At 42.0% G+C, this 17636-nt stretch overlaps 1 protein-coding gene across 3 annotated transcripts in view; it reads right to left on the reverse strand.

Moving 5' to 3' along the window:
• proser1 (proline and serine rich 1) overlaps positions 1–17636 on the reverse strand; it is a 36231-nt gene that overhangs the window by 14129 nt on the left and 4466 nt on the right. The window contains exons 6-11 of one of the 3 annotated variants that reach the window (XM_080197493.1): positions 16440–16550; positions 16282–16338; positions 15328–15411; positions 12285–12363; positions 3686–3769; positions 1548–1986 (exon numbers count right to left, since the gene is read on the reverse strand). In XM_080197493.1, coding sequence (XP_080053619.1) covers positions 1548–1986; positions 3686–3769; positions 12285–12363; positions 15328–15411; positions 16282–16338; positions 16440–16550 — 854 coding nt within the window. Of the gene's footprint in view, positions 1–1547; positions 1987–3685; positions 3770–12284; positions 12364–15327; positions 15412–16281; positions 16358–16439; positions 16551–17636 lie in introns of those variants that run through there. The other 2 variants (XM_080197495.1, XM_080197494.1) reach the window with 2 other exon arrangements.

The raw sequence follows: 17636 nt of genomic DNA on the forward strand, positions 1-17636 counted from the left end.
GGAAGCCCAGCCCAAGAATTTTACCCCTACCCACAAACCCACTGACAGTGGCAGGGGTGGAATTCAGACCCCGGAATTATTACAAAAATGTTGAGACATCAAAGTTATAACAGCATTGACCGACTTAGGGCAAGTCATTAAGTACAGAAACAAACACCATTGCACCAACAATATTTTGACAATTTAACAGGCACTAAGGGATGCAAACATAGTGCCGCAACAGGACAGGACGTTTCCTGGGTAATTGAAATCAGTAGCAAGCAATCAAACCTGGTGTTTTGAGACTGAAAATTTTGAGATTTCATTTTGAAGAACATAATTGTTGCCGTTTAACATTACTTTCTTATTACTGTAATATGCGTTATAACAAGGTGATGGAGATTGAGTGTTTTCACTGGCACAAGGGTCAGTAATCAGAAGATATGGATTTAAGTTAAGGACCAAGAAGGAAATGGGAGAAAAAATGCAGTAAAACGTTATGATTTGGAATACACTGCCTGAAAGAATGCAGGTTCATTAGGGTGACATGATGGCAAAGTGATTAGCATTGCTGCCTCACAGCTGCAGGACGTGGGTTCAATTTCAGCCTGGGGGTATTGTGTGCAATTTGCACATTTTCCCCATATCTGCATGGGTTTCTTCCAGGTGCTCCAATTTCCTCCCATGCTCCAAAGATGCGCAGATTATGTTGATTGACCAGACTAAATTGCCTTCACTATCACAAGATGTGCAGGGTAGGGGCATTAGCAGGTAAATTTGCAGGGTTACAGGGGATAGGGTCTAGGTGGGATGCTCTGTCAGGGTCGGTGCAGATTCAATGGAATGGATCACCTCCTCCTGTTCTGCACTGTAGGGATTCTACAATATGATTCATTAATAAAACTTTCGAAAGGGAATGAGATAAAATTTGAAGAGGAAAAAAAGTAACCTCAGGAGTATTATCCATCATAAACAATGGAATAAATATAAAATGAAGAATTGCAAATATTAAGTACTGTCAAGTGCCTCCTACTTCAATAAATTTAAAAAAATGAAGCGTTTTTGGCACCCTCTGTCTTTCCAATGTTGGTGTTTAATAAACACCTGAATATTATAGATCTAATAGTCACCTGAACAGACAGACATAACATTAATTTAATATCTGATCCATTGGCTAGCACCACTGACATTCTGATTTAATATCTGATCCATTGGCTAGCACCACTGACATTCAGCATGCTCAGTATTACATTAGATTGGGCTTTAAAGTTTCAATGAGAGCTAAAATTCACATCATCTGAGCCAAGTCACATTTAATTTTGTGGCATAAAATTGTTTCGTGTTTTTTCTCTGCAAATTGTAGGGGATTTTGATAAAAAGTAAAGATGCTTAGTTAAGATGTTAACAAAGTTCATTGAAGTTTTGCTATTTTCAGCAAACTCATTAACTGCATTATTTGTGAAAGAAATAAATCCCATATTGTCAAGTTTGGCAATTTAATTGAAAATGCACGATGGTGCTTTTGTTTTACACATTTCACAATGCACTAACAAAAACAATATACTCACCCAGTTTGCGGCATCATACCAGGATTGCAGTTTGTGTTGCTATAGCTGGATGTTAACACTGCAGTGGCTGATCCATGAGTAGGTATGCCAGAATTTCCTGACATTATTTCACCATGTGCCTGAGACACCTGTGGTGCTGCTGATATCACAGTTGGAGTATTCTGACACTCAGGATACGGAGGTGGGGCAGATGAGACAGCTGGCAGAGGAACACCTGAAAAAACAGGAGGTATTGGGGTGGCAGCACCTAGTCTTGGGAAGACTGGAGTTACTGGTGCTGAAGCAAAAGCTAATTGATTTGCAGGTGATTGGACAAGTGCAGGTGCTGCAACAGGTGTTGCAGGAGCAGTTGGGTAAGAACCATGAGGTGAGAACGCAGCCGTATGTAAGTTGGCAGTTGATGCATTGTAACTTAATTGGCTGGTGGGTCTGGGAAAAGCTGAAATAAAAATTTCTTCTATTAAAAATGTATTGCATAACATTTGATAAATGATTACAGAAAATTAGATATTCTCATTTAATGTTGCTCAGCCACCATTTCAAATTTGAATTCTGGTACACTCCTTCAACCTACAAATTACTTCAGTGATAAATGGCTATCAAGCTATTCTGTTTAACTTTTTTCATCTCTTCATACCTCAAAGCAACAGGAGGCGATTTGTCCCATCTCCTAACCTGCAGTTTGTCATAACTTACCTAGGCATTGCCATTTTACATAATGCCTCTCAAATTAATTGAATGTCTCCTGCAGAAAGGTTTTTTTTGATCGGAACATTTTAGATATATTTGTTAAGGATTTATATTATCTTGGTTGTTTTGTCTGTAATTGATAAAAGTTACTGATAATTTTCTAGTAAGTGGAATATACCACACTTATCTGAACCAACTTCAAAAAGGTGCAAAACTTATGATCCAGTTTGGCTTAATGAAACACTTCAGAGTTTCTGACCCGAATTATAACACCTTCTAGCCTGCTTGACAACAATCCCACCTAGGTCCTATCCCTGTAACTCCACACATTTACCTTGCTAATCCCCTGACACTAATTTGGCATGGTTAATCAACCTAACCTGCATGGGGAGGAAGCCGGAACACCTAGAGGAAACCCACACAGGCACAGGAAAAACATGCAAACTCCACGCAGATAGTCACCTGAGGCCAGAATTGAACCTGGGTTGTTGGCGCTGTGAGGCAGTAGTGCTAACCACTGTGCCACCATACTGCCCATGATTGTGGGCAGGACTCCCTGCCCTCTCCATGACATGTTTCTCATTGAACAATCCCATTCCCATTTGGAGTCATTGACCGTAGGCGAATGTGCGCCATTGACAAGAACAGGAGATTCCACCAGCACTAACAGCCAGAAATTTCCAGCCACAGTCTTTTTACACCAATCCATGAAAGACCAAGAAAATTAGATATATGCTCAGAGGGACAAGCTTATTTAGTGTAATCATAGCTGTTTATTCCACTGAGAAGCTGAAGGGCAATGTAGTGAATTCCCACTGGTGCCAGTTTGTAGCTGGAACAGACATACCATGGAATAGGCTACAGAAGATAGTCTGCACAACCAGCTAAGGCAGAAACTAATGGGGTAAACTGTCAGTTAATTGCATAAAACAGCTAAATCACAAGACATCCAAATATGTACCCAATACCTTACCCATATCAAAAATCACCTCTACAAACCAAAGTATTTTGCAGAATCCTTCCTCAAGAACTTAACTGAATTCAGTAGAGTTTGAAATACATTAGATAGTACATGGTTTGTACACTTTCTCAATCTTTATTCATTTCTCCATTGCGTATCTAGCACTCATCTTCTTTCTTTTACCCTTAGTGTTATATAACTGTTTTATAAGTTACATTCATGGCACATGTCAACCTACTTGTTGGAAAATTAAGTTCACAGAATTTCAGCTTGGCATTAGTGGATCGGTTTACCAACAGTGCATGCTGAAATACAGAACAGTAGATTGGAGTATTCAGCACGCACTGACCCAAAGATAAACATTTATTGTCAACACCGTGGAATGATATAAAATGCTTTTACATCTTACAATCCAAATAATCAACTTTTAGTTAACAACACAAGAATAAGCATCTTAGGATGTAAAATAAATTAATTCTGTTCTGACCTTGTTGAGGAGCATAGGCAGCTGGTGTTACCACAGGCGTTAAAAAACTGCCCATTGGGACGAGGCCAGCTGTGTTATATGCACCTACAAGAAACAAAAAAAATTTTAATTTTCTGCATCATGTCAGTGTGAAATTATGTTTTTTCCCCTTAATTTACTCCATTACAGAATAAAATGTAACAAAAAAATTAACACTTTTTAGCAATGCATTTGTTTGCCAGTACTTCTTGATTTTATAAGTCCTATAAGCACAAAGTATTTGCCAAGCACCTCGGCTGGAACGCTTCTCCCCCCGCCCCAAAAAAAACCCAAGTTTCCAACGTGCAGGAAAATGGGAGTAAATCCTGCTATTTGTTTCAGAGTGATTTCTAGAATGAATCTCCGACAGACTGCACATCAGAGTGCCCTAGTATTATTTCCTTTAGAAATCAGTGGGTGGAGCCTATTCCCACCCAAATGCCGGCAGTGTAGTACTGAGCGGGCCACTTTACCCAGAGGGTGGTGAGGGACTGGAATGCCCTGCCAGCTGCAGTTGTAAATGCGCCTAGTTTGGGGGCATTTAAGAGATCTGTGGATAGGTTTATGGACGAAATGGGATTGGTTTAGATTAGTGGGTTAGTGTTTTTTTTAAAAGCTGGTCGGCGCAACATCGTGGGCCGAAGGGCCTGTTCTGCGCTGTAATGTTCTATGTTCTATTGCGCATGTGCCGATGGGTAAGAGCAGAGATTGGTGCATGCACAGTGGCACCCCCCACCAATGTGGCCTCCAGATTGCCAGCAAGCCCACAATCCCTCATCACTGGCCTTCCAACCCCCCAGACCTCCCCAGGCCAGCTCTCGTGTCCCCGTGATTACAGCAATTTCAATATGTTATCAGCTCAGCGCTGACTTTTGCCACGGTGGTGATTACGCAAAAAAAAAACTTTGTCGCAGAGACTGTGGCACCCAGCTGGAAGCCCAAGAAATGGCCACCATTGAGGTCTCCCGACTCACTGCGTGACTCGAGCAATGCAGCGGGCTGGGAGAATCGCATCCCCTCATTTCTTTCCATTGACTATGCATTCATACAATACTGATGAACTTAGAATTTCTAATATTAGCATCACACTTTGATTTTGTGGACAAAAATCATCAAACTTTTGCCTGTTCCCACCCAAGTGTCAGCAGTATGAACCAAGTTTGATGGAGTCCTGGAGTTCCTGGAGACACAGCATCTCCGGAGAGTCCACATCTGCACGAAATGTCTGGAGTTGCAGCGTTTGAGGGCCCGGGTTAGGCAACTGGAGTTCAGGCTGGAGGATTTATTTTTAGTGAGGGAAAATGAGGCACAAATGAATAGGAACCAGATTCAAGAGGGGATCCCAGAGCCAAGGAGGGGGGGATGGGTGGGTTACAGTTAGGAAGGGGAAAAAAGAAGAGGAGTAATGTTCCAAAGGCTACCCCAGGGGTAGTCTCTCAAGATAGCAGGGGTAAGGCACCAACTGAGGTGGAAAGGGCATGAGGGGAAGAGGAAAATGCCTCAGAGGGAAGGAAGGGAGCTGGATGTGAGATAGTGGTGGGGGACGGGAGGGTTAGAAGAATTGATAGGCGGTTCTGTGGGCAAAAGCGGGACTCCAGGATGGTGGTCTGCCTCCCTGAAGCAGGGGTACAGGATGTGTCGAAGAGGGTAGAGGGAATCTTGAAGGGCCAAGAGACCCAGGCGGACGTAATTATACATGTAGGAGAGAAGGACATAGGAAGGAAGAGTAGGGGGGAAATACATACACAGTTCAGGGAGTTGGGAGCCAGGCTGAAGTGTAGGGCCTCCAGGGTGGCGATCTCTGGGCTGTTGCCAGTGCCCAGCAATAGCAGGGATAAGAATAATGAGATCCTGCAGCTGAATGCGTGGCTGAGGGATTGGTGCAGGACTGAGGGTTTTAGTTTTGTTGACCATTGGGAAGTCTTTGCAAAGGAAGGGCACTTCTATAAGAGGGATAGGGAACACTTAAATGGGAGAGGGACACATATTTTAGCTGGGAGGTTGGCTGGAGTGTTTAGGCAGGGTTTAAACTAGTATGGAGGGGGGTGGGGAGGAGAGACACAGCTCAGGCACTGGGAGTGAGTTGGAGGTCAGGGTAAGTCTAGATGATAGGAAAATCCCCCAGGAGGAGGATCCAAGAGGGCCTGAGGGTCTTAGATGCATCTGTTTTAATGCGAGGAGTGTGACGGGAAAGTCGGATGAACTTGCAGCCTTGATGTTCGCGAGGAATTTAGATGTGGTGGCAGTGACGGAGACGTGGTTAAAGGACTGGCAGCTAAATATTCCAAGGTACAAGTGTTTTAGGTGTGATAGGGGAGGGTTGAAAGAGGAGGGGGAGTGGCGCTTTTAATTAGGGAGCGGATCACAGCAGTGCAGAGGGAGGATAACGTGAAGGGGTTGGAAATTGAGTCTCTGTGGGTGGAGTTGAGGAATAGGAAGGGGGCCATTACTATGCTAGGAGTGTACTATAGGCCGCCCGATAGCCCACAGGCAGTGGAAGAGGGTATATGTAGGGACATTTTGAATAAGTGTAGGAAGTACAGGGTTGTTGTAGTGGGAGATTTTAATCTCTGTGGGGTGGATTGGAAGGTGCCTAGAGCTGGGGGGTCTGATGGGGAGGAATTTGTAAGATGTGTATTGGAAGGATCCTTGCAACAGTATGTAGATAGCCCGACTAGAGAGGGGGCGATACTGGATTTAGTTCTGGGAATTTTCCAAACGTTGCTGGATTCCGGGGAAGTGCCGGAAGATTGGAAAACGGCTAATGTTACGCCGTTGTTTAAGAAGAGTGGCAGGCAAAAGGCGGGGAATTATAGGCCGGTTAGTTTAACGTCTGTTGTAGGAAAAATGTTAGAATCCGTGATCAAGGAGAAAATAGCGAGGCATCTTGAGGAGAATTGTTTGGTAGAGCAGACGCAGCACGGTTTCGTTAAGGGGAAGTCGTGTCTGACGAACTTATTGGAGTTCTATGAGGATGTGTCTAGGGCGGTGGATAGAGGACAGCCGGTGGATGTGGTGTTTCTTGATTTTCAGAAGGCGTTTGACAAGGTGCCTCACAAGAGGTATTGCAGAAGGTCAGGGGGCATGGAGTTGGGGGTAGGGTGTTAGTGTGGATAGAGGATTGGCTGTCAAATAGGAGGCAGAGGGGGTCAATGGGTGCTATTCGGATTGGCGGTTGGTGACTAGTGGAGTGCCCCAGGGGTCGGTGCTGGGGCCTCAGCTATTCACCATTTATATAGATGATCTGGAGGAGGGAACCGAGTGTATGGTGTCAAAATTTGCTGATGACACCAAGATTGGTGGAACGGCAAATTGTGTGGAGGGTGTGGAGAGTCTGCAGAAGGATCTAGATAGGCTGGGCGAATGGGCCAGGAAATGGCAAATGGAATTTAATGTTGGCAAATGTGAGGTTGTCCAATTTGGTAGGAATAATGGTAGGAAGGACTATTACTTACGTGGCGAAAAACTGCAGCATGCGACGGTGCAGAGGGACCTCGGGGTCCTTGTGCATGAGTCGCAAAAACCCAGCCTGCAGGTGCAGCAGGTGGTCAGGAAGGCAAATGGGATGCTGGCCTTCATAGCGAGGGGGATTGAATATAAAAGTAGGGAGGTCTTGCTGCAGCTGTACAGGGCACTGGTGAGGCCGCAGCTGGAGTACTGTGTGCAGTTTTGGTCGCTACACTTACGCAAGGATATTTTGGCCTTGGAGGGCGTGCAGAGGAGGTTTACTAGGCTGATTCTGGAGTTGAGGGGATTGAACTATGAGGAGAGGCTGAATAAACTAGGCTTGTACTCGTTGGAGTTTAGAAGAATGAGGGGAGATCTCATTGAGACGTATAAGATGTTGAATGGGATGGATAGGATAGAGGTGGAGAGACTCTTCCCGCTCAGAAAGGACAGGACTAGTGGGCACAGCCTTAGGATAAAGGGGGGGCAGGCGGTTTAGAACGGAGTTGAGGAGGAACTTCTTCACTCAAAGGGTGGTGAATCTCTGCCCGTTGAAGTGGTGGAGGCTGCCTCGCTCAATATTTTTAAGACGCGGGTGGATGGGTTTTTGATAGGCAAGGGGATTAAGGGTTATGGGGAGAGGGCAGGAATGTGGAACTGAGCCACGACAGATCAGCCATGATCTTATTGAATCGTGGGGCAGGCTCGAGGGGCTAGATGGCCTACTCCTGCTCCTATTTCTTATGTTCTTATGAGCCGGGTCAGGTGGTTGAGGTTGTGGTAGGCGAACACGTGGCTGATAGTGACCACAACTCCGTCTACTTTAGGATACGAATGGAAAAAGACGAGAGCTGTCCTAAGGGGAGGGTGCTAAATTGGGGGAAGGCTAGATACAGCCAGATTAGGCAGGAGCTTAGGGATACAGACTGGGATAGGCTGTTGGAAGGCAAGACCACGTGAGGCATGTGGGAGTCTTTCAAGGGAAAACTGCAAAGGGTGCAGGAAAGGCATGTGCCGGTTAGGAGAAAGGATGGGAAAGGTAGGATTAGGGAACCGTGGATTACTAGAGATAAAGAAGACCTGGTTAGGAAGAAACGAGAGGCGTATGTCAGGTCTAAGCAGCTGGGAACGGAGAGAGCCTTGGAGGAATACAGAGAGAGTAGGAGGAATCTCAAACGGGGAGTTAGGAGAGCAAAGAGGGGGTATGAGATGGCTTTGGCAGGTAGGGTTAAGGAGAATCATAAGGCGTTTTACTCCTATCTTAAGGACAAAAGGGTGGCTAGGGGTAAAATCGGTCCTCTCAGGGACAGACATGGGGAATTGTGCTTAGAGGCAGAGGGAATGGGGGAGGATCCTGAATGAATACTTTGCGTCAGTATTCACGAAGGAGAGTGGCTTGATGTCTAGTACCCTCATTGAGGGAGGGGTAGACCAATTGAAAGATCTATCGATTACAAGGGAAGAAGTGTTAGGGCTTTTAGATGGCATTAAAACCGATAAATCTCTGGGGCCCGATTGCATTTATCCTAGGCTGCTTAGAGAGGCGAGGGATGAGATTGCTGGGCCTCTGACGCAAATCTTTGTCTCTTCTTTGGACACAGGTGAGGTCCCAGAGGACTGGAGGATAGCAAATGTGGTACCGTTGTTTAAAAAGGGTAGGAGGGATAGCCCGGGTAACTATAGGCCGGTGAGCTTAACGTCAGTGGTAGGTAAGTTGATGGAGAGGATTCTTAGGGATAGGATGTATGCGCACTTACAGCGTTGCGATCTGATTAAGGATGCACAGCATGGCTTTGTCAAGGGGAAGTCTTGCCTTACGAATTTGGTAGAACTCTTTGGGGAGGTGACAAAAACGGTCGACAAAGGACGAGCCGTTGATGTCGTCTACATGGATTTCAGTAAGGCGTTTGACAAAGTCCCTCATGGTAGGTTGGTACAGAAGATTAAAGCTCATGGGATATGTGGTCAGGTATCTAGATGGGTAGAGAACTGGCTTGCAAAGAGGAGTCAGAGAGTAGTAGTGGAGGGGTCCTTTTCTAGCTGGAGGTCTGTCACCAGCGGTGTGCCACAGGGCTCAGTACTGGGACCTCTTCTCTTTGTAGTGTATATAAATGATTTGGAAGAGGGAGTAGGTGGTGTGATCAGCAAATTTGCTGATGACATCAAGATGGCTGGATTGGCGGGCAGCGAGGCGCAGTGTCTGGCCATACAGCGGGATATTGACAGGCTGGTTGATTGGGCAGATACATGGCAAATGGAGTTTAATCCGGATAAACGTGAGGTGATGCATTTTGGCCGGAATAATGTAGGGGAGAGTTATATGGTAAAGGGTAAGCCCTTGAGGAGTACAGCATCGCAGAGAGACCTGGGGGTGCAAGTGCACAAGTCTTTGAAGGTGGCAGTGCAAGTGGAGAGTGTGGTGAAAAAAGCCTATGGTATGTTAGCCTTTATAGGAAGGAGTATAGAATATAAGAGCTGGAGTCTAATGTTGCAGTTGTACAAAACGTTGGTTAGGCCGCATTTGGAGTACTGCGTCCAGTTCTGGTCGCCTTACTACCGGAAGGACGTGGAGACTCTGGAGAGAGTGCAGAGGAGGTTTACCAGGATGTTGCCTGGTATGGAAGGACTGGGGTATGAGGAAAGATTGAAGAAATTGGGGCTCTTTTCCCTTGAAAGACGCCAACTGAGGGGGGATCTAATAGAGGTATATAAGATTATGAAGGGTATAGAGTAAACAGAGGTAAGCTATTTCCTATGATAGACACACGTAGGACAAGGGGTCATGTGCTTAAGGTGATGGGGGAAGAGGTACAACACAGATATTAGAGGGAGGTTTTTCACACAGAGGGTAGTGGGGGTATGGAATGCTCTGCCAAGTAAGGTGGTGGAGGCAAACACGCTAGAGTCATTTAAGAGTAACTTAGACAGGCACATGACTGGGTTGGAGACGGGTGGATATAGGAGATTGTTTTAAATAAGGGTCATTAACATTGGGGCGTCCCTGGTAATGTAAATGATGGTAATGGTAATGATAATAATGTTTTTCTCTTTTCATTCACAGGTTTTAAGTCGGTCCACCTCGTGTCCAACGAGGGGCATACACGCAACGGGTCGTACTGGGGCTGCTCTTGGTTGTTCGAGATTGGCCTAGTGCTTCATGTCGTTAGTGTGTGCCTAAACTGGACAAGGTACTGGGCAAGATGACAGCTCAGTGACTATCACTGATTGTTGTACAGACACATGGATTTGGGCCGGTGTCTGTGGGAGTTTGCACATTCTCCCCGTGCTTGCGTGGGTTTTCTCCGGATGCTCTGGTTTCCTCCCACACCCCAAAGATGTGCTGTAAGGCTGATTGGCAGGAATAAATTGTCCCTAAATCAGTTTCCCTCAATGTGGATGGCCATAAAACATTAGACAGAGGTCGTGGGTGGAGAGGGGGACTGGTGGTGTTGAGATGGCGGCGTGGGCTCGTTGGGCCGAAGGGCCTGTTTCCCAGGCTGATTTTGTTCTTTGAGTCAGCTTATCCAGCTGGGAGACAAACTATGGGATACAATTTGCTATGCATTTGCACCAAGAGACAAGTATAATTGGGGCATTAAACAAATAACCATTTTAACAGATTGGGTAAATTTGGACCCAAGACATGCAACTTTCTATAACCCATTTATTCTAAATGCTCATTTTAATAACTCTGGCCCAAAATGAAGAACCACGTGCAAAATGTTTCTGCCATTTTATTGGTGCAAAACCTGTGCATACCAAATCCAATATTTTAAGCACAATAGGAAACATTGCTTCTTTGGTGCTTTACTGCAATTTTCTAGGGATGCTCTTTAATAAAAAGATTTATCTCAAGCCATGCACTATATTGTTTCTTTGAACGTATTTTTTACGCTATAGTATGGGTCACATAGAAAAGCTCCCACATTGTATGTTCTTTAACATGTCAAATGGCCGTGAATGTAGTTAACTGGCTTGAAACTTAGTTTTCATATTTAGAGATATATGGCAAGTTCTACACCATCCTCAATGTTAGAAATAGGTTAGCAGACCTTTCAATTAAGTCCTAATTTGATGTCAATTGTTCAACAGAAATAAACAGATAGATAAAGGGGCTATAGGTGGCACTGGTTGTTGGAGAATTGTATGTGGAGTTGGATCAAAGAAATAAAAGGTAGTTTATGAAGAAGCAGAGCTCCTGTCTACTTTACTGAACTGCAACCAGGAGGCTCAAACATTCAAGTCTCAAAACTGGGCACAGATGGCACCATTTTGGGTATAATTTCCAAATGATGCTCCAACAGACAATTCCATTGTTAAGTAACGAATGAGGATTAGATTCAATCTATCTGAACCAGTGCAATTAAACTTGTAACCATTAGAGTGAAACAAGTATACTGACTGCTACATTACTAATCAACTGCACAAAAAAAATCAGTTTGAGATACTATTACACAAGTCTGTGCAATGGGTTGCATGTCTTACTGCCTTTAGGACTTTCCCTGAATGTAATTCAAACAGATGAAGTGAAAGTAATTTCCCTCAGTGCAGAATCCCCAACCTCACTTCTCAGCAGATAAATATTTACTGACAAACTCAGCAAACATCTGTTTTCCTCTTAAATGGTGCATATTCAGCTAAAATGGGAAGTAAAAATATCATGCTGAGGCAGAAAAGATTTTTCTTCTCTAGATGACAGTAAAACATGTTCAATTTGCAGCTTAACATTCTTCACCTTATACAAAGTTCAAACAAACTTTCCATTAAAATGGGCAACCATAAATATCTTAGCTATATTCCACCCTCCCCCAAGAAAAAGAACACATGTCACGTACTGATGAACTTATATTTGTAATGTCAATATCTTGACAATTTGTTGGCAAATCATGCATCACAATATTACTGCCTATATGATACAAGTAATGTCATTACATTTAATTCTGTGTTATGACTGCTTTACAGCATAAATATTGTCGCCATTGAAAACAACTGAAGAGAAACATCAACGTAACACTACATTCTGCACCCCCTCCTTTCCTTGTTTACAATACGCTTTGTGTAGTGTGCAAAAAACAGTACTTTTCACTGTATACCAATACATGTGACAATAATAAATCAAATCAAAAAATCTTACTTGGTGCAATAGTTGCATGTGGTTGGCAGGGAGGGATAGGGTAAGGAACAGGCTTATGAGGATTGTATGTTGCTGGAGCCTAGATGAAAGGAAAATTCCAGCGTAAGTATGTAGAAATCATAATTACTTTATTCAAATAAACATTTAAAAAATTCAGTGAATTCATTCACAAGTATAATTTATTCAGATACAAAATTACAGTGCAGAATATAAAATGAACACAATTTCAATGAATCACTCAAAAGAAAGTTTAAGTATACACAACAATATAAACATAAAGGCTGTACTAGCAAGTTGTCATATGCAGTTCGAATAAAGGGACTTAATAGGATTGAGGGTTATAGGTAAGTCTAGTAGGTAGAGATATGATCGACGTAACTTGTGGACCGAAGGGCCTGTTTGTGCTGTAGTTTTTCTATGATTTTAAATGGCTGGTTGACAGCTTCCTGACCAGATGCAGTTTTCTGCAGCAATCTAAAAACATTGAGAGTTCTGCTATAACGCCAATAAAGAACAGCATCAACTATGTTCATACTACTTCTCTAGCATTTCTGTGTCTTTACAACACAAAAATGAAACTCACCCCATAGGTTTAGACTGGAAAACCTAAGATGCAAAGGAGGACTTGAGGAGAGAGACAGGGAAACAAGAAAGGAAAACAAAAACTAAGGAATTGTGTCAATTTGAATTAGTTGGCAGCATTCTTGCTAACTCATTTTAGCTTGAGTTTACTTTTTTTTCCATAATCAACTTCCAACTGATCGAAAGAGTAACTGCCAGAGCACTCATGGGGCCAATGCTGTTCTCAATTTAAATGAGATCCAAACCAAACACAAATCAGATACAATTTAAAATCACCTCTTTACACTTGAGTTAGCTACACACACCAGCCTTTAATAAAGAAGCACTTGTTTTCCACATCATATGCTCTAATTTGCAAGGCTCTCAGATCCCTTTCTAGCTCTGTTCATTTAAACACACTGCCATTTAGTTTATGGGTTCTTCTACTTCACCTTATGACTTTACATGACCTGCACTAAATTCCAACTGCAGGCTGATCTTGATGGTTCTGACTTTTTTGAATTATTGCATGCAAGTATTTCTACAATACAATAATGTAACAAAGAACACCTACTTTTCCAGAAGCAAAAGGAAATTTGGCACCTCAGCTGCGACTCTCACCAACTTTTACAGATGCACTATAGAAAGCATTCTTTCTGTTTGTATCATAGTTTGTGTGGCTCCTGCTCTGCCCAAGACCACAAGGAACTACAAAATGTCATGAATGTAGCCCAATCCTTTACGCAAACCAGCCTCCCATCCATTGACTGTCTACACTTCCCACTGCCTCAGCAAAGCAACCAGCATAATTAAGGATATCACACACCCTGGACATACTCTCTTCCACCGGGAAAAATTTACAAAAATCTGAGGTCATGTACCAACTGACTCGAGAACAGCTTCTTCCCTTCTGCTATTAGACTTTTGAATGTACTTACATTGCATTAAATTGGTCTTTCTCTACACCTCAGCTATGACTGTAACAGTACCCTCTGCAAACTCTCACTTCCTTTTCAATGAATGGTATGCTTTGTCTGTACAACTTACATACTTTTCACTGAATGTTAATACATGTGACAATAGTAAGTCAAATTAAAGATCAACGTTCAATTTATCAAAACAAACAGGCAACAGTTTTATTATTCAATTACTTCATAATAAGCAACAGCAATACTTTAACTTCTTTAGAAAAGCTGCAGTGTAACATACAATGCGAGAGTCCATTCTCCTATTCCCCTCCTTGGTCCCTGTGGTTAAACAAGGAAAACTGCTGACCTCAGACAGAACTGCACAAAACAACTGGTGTATGCTACTTTTAAGCAAACATGATCTGGATGCTACAAACTTCTCATTCACTTCTGACTTTATCATGAAGATAGGAGATAATTATTAAAAAGTTTTTACACTGTTGAGTATTCATGGATTGGAATCTTTTTAAATTCATTCACAAGAGATACCACAAGATGGGTGTCTCTAGCTGGCCAGCATTTATTGCCCACCCCCAGTTGCCCAAGAGCAGTTGAGAGTCAACACATTGCTGTGGCTCTGGAGTCACATGTACACCAGACTAGGTAAGGACATCTGTGAATCAGGTAGGTTTTTCTGACAATCGACAATGGTTTCATAATCATCAGTAGATTCTTAATTCTAGATACTTGTATCACAAGTATGAACCTGCCACAAAACAGTGTGAGGTCCAACACAAGCACCCCACTGACTTACCCTCTGCATCTTAACCCACTGCTGGGAAAAAAAAAATCGAAATTTTTGCATCCCGCTTAATTCTATCACCCTGCAGGCCACATTTCCCACAAAACCCCACCATTTTGATGAGCACAACGTTAACTCAGTTATATATCACCTACCAAATGATAAAACAATTCTACAATTCTCTACTCCGATATTCATGTTCAACTCAATTTTAAACTTAACCAATAGAATTTCTGTAGTAGTGAAAAAGAAATCACTGATCTCAACTCTGTACTCTCAATATAAAATCAGAGTATACTGATTTATTCAGAGTATACTCTGATTTACAAGGCTGAAGCAGTATGAAATTTATTGGACAACATATCATATTTGTAACAAAATGTGAATGATATTGAGCAAACATTGAATGAGCTGAGAGTTATTTCAATTGCAGGACAAAACTCTGGCTTTAAGTGCGTAAAGTGGAATTGAGGCGTTGCAGACAGACATTCTGGGCTCAAAGCTTCTGTTTTGCAGTTTCTCCACACATTTAAAATCACTGCCTTTGTTTTTGCTTTGGAAAGTTTGAAATTTAAATTGACAGGAAATGAAGCACATGATATGATCAGACAGACACTTTTGCTTGCAGCTTGCCAATACAGATACATACCATTTGATCCTTTTATCATATTAGATTGGCAGGCAGACAAACATACACAATGGATAGTGTCACAGTTTAAGTAGTAGAATTATTGGCCGTATAAACCAATTATTGCAGTATTTTAGTACTTACTGGTTTAGAGGGTCCCAGAATACAGGTCGCTATCCCTCGACCAACATTGTAACCATCATCATTTTCTTTCTTAACAGCAAGAGCCTGGTGAAAGAAAATCTCAATCGATTCTTTGCATATCACTGTTGTATTAGGCAAAATGGAATTCTATTTTGTGTGTTTTATTACTCATATAGGTATTTTTCTATATAATCTTCAGAGCTTGAGGCTCAACAATAGATGCTTGTTTTGATCCTATAATGACAACATATGTAACCTATTTAAATACATTATCCACTCTATTTCAGTAATCAAGAAACAGAATTTTACAGCAGACAGATGTTCAAAATCATTTTACTTTTCAACTTTCTTTACCCCCATCAGCATCTATGAGTGAAAAGATGATTGAAAGGCACATGATTACTATCTTTTACTAAGCTTTACTGTTGAGTCTCAGGATTTTTCCTTTTCCAGCATGCTGATGACCTTGCATAGCTAAGCTCCCCAAAAATCAGGATGTGGCCTTATGTCTTATAAACGGTTAAGGTAACCTGCTTTGATTTAATCATGAACAAATTTGCTTTGTAACTGTTGGGAGGTCTTGTCAAATTTTATTTTTCAGGAATAAACTGATAAATATTGAAAAGTGCAAACCTGCCCCAGACCTGTGCCAAAGCTATTGTTAACTTGGTACTTAAAACATTAAGCAAAAGCTACTCAGTAAACCTGTTTTTTTTCCAGCCCCCTCTGCAGGGAAACAACTAGCCTACAGTCAATTCTCACATATTGGCAACAATATGATGGGAAAACCTCAAATGTGAATAATTATAGGACACAAATTCATATCTTACTATTCTGCTGCAAAATATTCTGTCTCCAATTGTCTTGAAAGTCTTAACATTAAATGAGACAGAAATACAAAAAAAGCCTACGAGTTAACGGATAAACGTATAAGTTGCTGGATCTGTCACTCACACCCAAGTTTACCAGCCTTCCCTTTCCACTGTGCCCAAGCGGTAGCTTCCAACTGCCCTGAAAAGAGGGAAACATTCTAAACTGAAAGTAGTAACGTAACCTTTCACAACCAAGAGAAATCTTGATCAATACATCCAAAGCAAAGCTTCCATACTTACTGCTAATAATCCATTCAACACACTGGGTTTTCCTTTAGGATAGGGGTTTCCTGGAATCATTCCACATGAAGATCTCATGGCAAGGGGAGCCTTACAGCCAGCCTTAGAAGCCTTATATGTAACAACAAATATGAGGACATCAACATAAGGAACCACACTCAATCTATCTTGGATTACTACTGCCATTACTATATCTGTAAATTGCACCATCTTTAATTTAGTGGAGATGTTAACTGTGGTGCAGAAACCCAAATACATTTTAAATCAGGTTAGTCGGAATTGTGTTGCTTAATCTTATTATAAATGATATAAATAATGGTGCTCTGAGTTACAGAATACATTAAAGTGCATTGGCTAAAGCGTGCAATGCTTACAGAAAGTGTATTCAATGCATAGGATTCAGAGATCCATCTACATATTAATGTATGGACTTTATTATCTAGATGTTAATAAAAATCGATTTGTTCAATCAGCTGCAAGCACATCCTGTAAACTTCAGTGTTAATTATGTCCTCACCTTTAAATCTGTTAACATCAGACTCTCACATTTTTAAAAATATGGCTTGCCACTTAATGGGATGGCCTGGTGTTGGAATATCTTTAATATTTTTAGTCTGCTTGCAGTTCCACAATCTGGCCACCAAGTACTGCTCAGCCTCCATACATAGGATTTATTTTTCTTAAGCAATTTTAAATTAACATTGTACCTTAAAGTACTAACATTTTGTGCTTTCAATTCTTTTTTTTCCTCCCACAGCCTTGAGATTTAACTGCCATTTTCAGACTCCAACTAGGTGCTATATTCAACCTTCCCATTATGATGGTCTGTCTCCTTCTCAAACCCCGGGACGTCAACTCACCCAAAAATAAAGTAGCTCTCAACACTTCAGTTATCTAGGGACACCCAGAAACTTCTATACTAAGATCTCTATGAAACTTCACGCTGACATGGTTTAAAAACCAGGTCTTCCCAAACTGTGGGCTGTGATCCTAGGAACAATGGCTGCCTTGGACACTATACTGATTTATGACTGCTGCAAGGCCCTTATAAATGCCTGAATTTTTTTTTGGTGGCCGTGGTCTAATCAATCGCTCTCTGAGATTCAACTGTTACTGCAAATAAAGCCTGTAAATAGATACGTTCTTTTTTTTTGAGATACCCTTTTTTTAAAAAAAATCAACTACGCCCACACTCAA

The sequence above is a fragment of the Carcharhinus amblyrhynchos genome, chromosome 10 (assembly GCF_965287045.1).
Source record: "Carcharhinus amblyrhynchos chromosome 10, sCarAmb.v2.hapA, whole genome shotgun sequence".
NCBI lineage: Eukaryota > Metazoa > Chordata > Chondrichthyes > Carcharhiniformes > Carcharhinidae > Carcharhinus > Carcharhinus amblyrhynchos.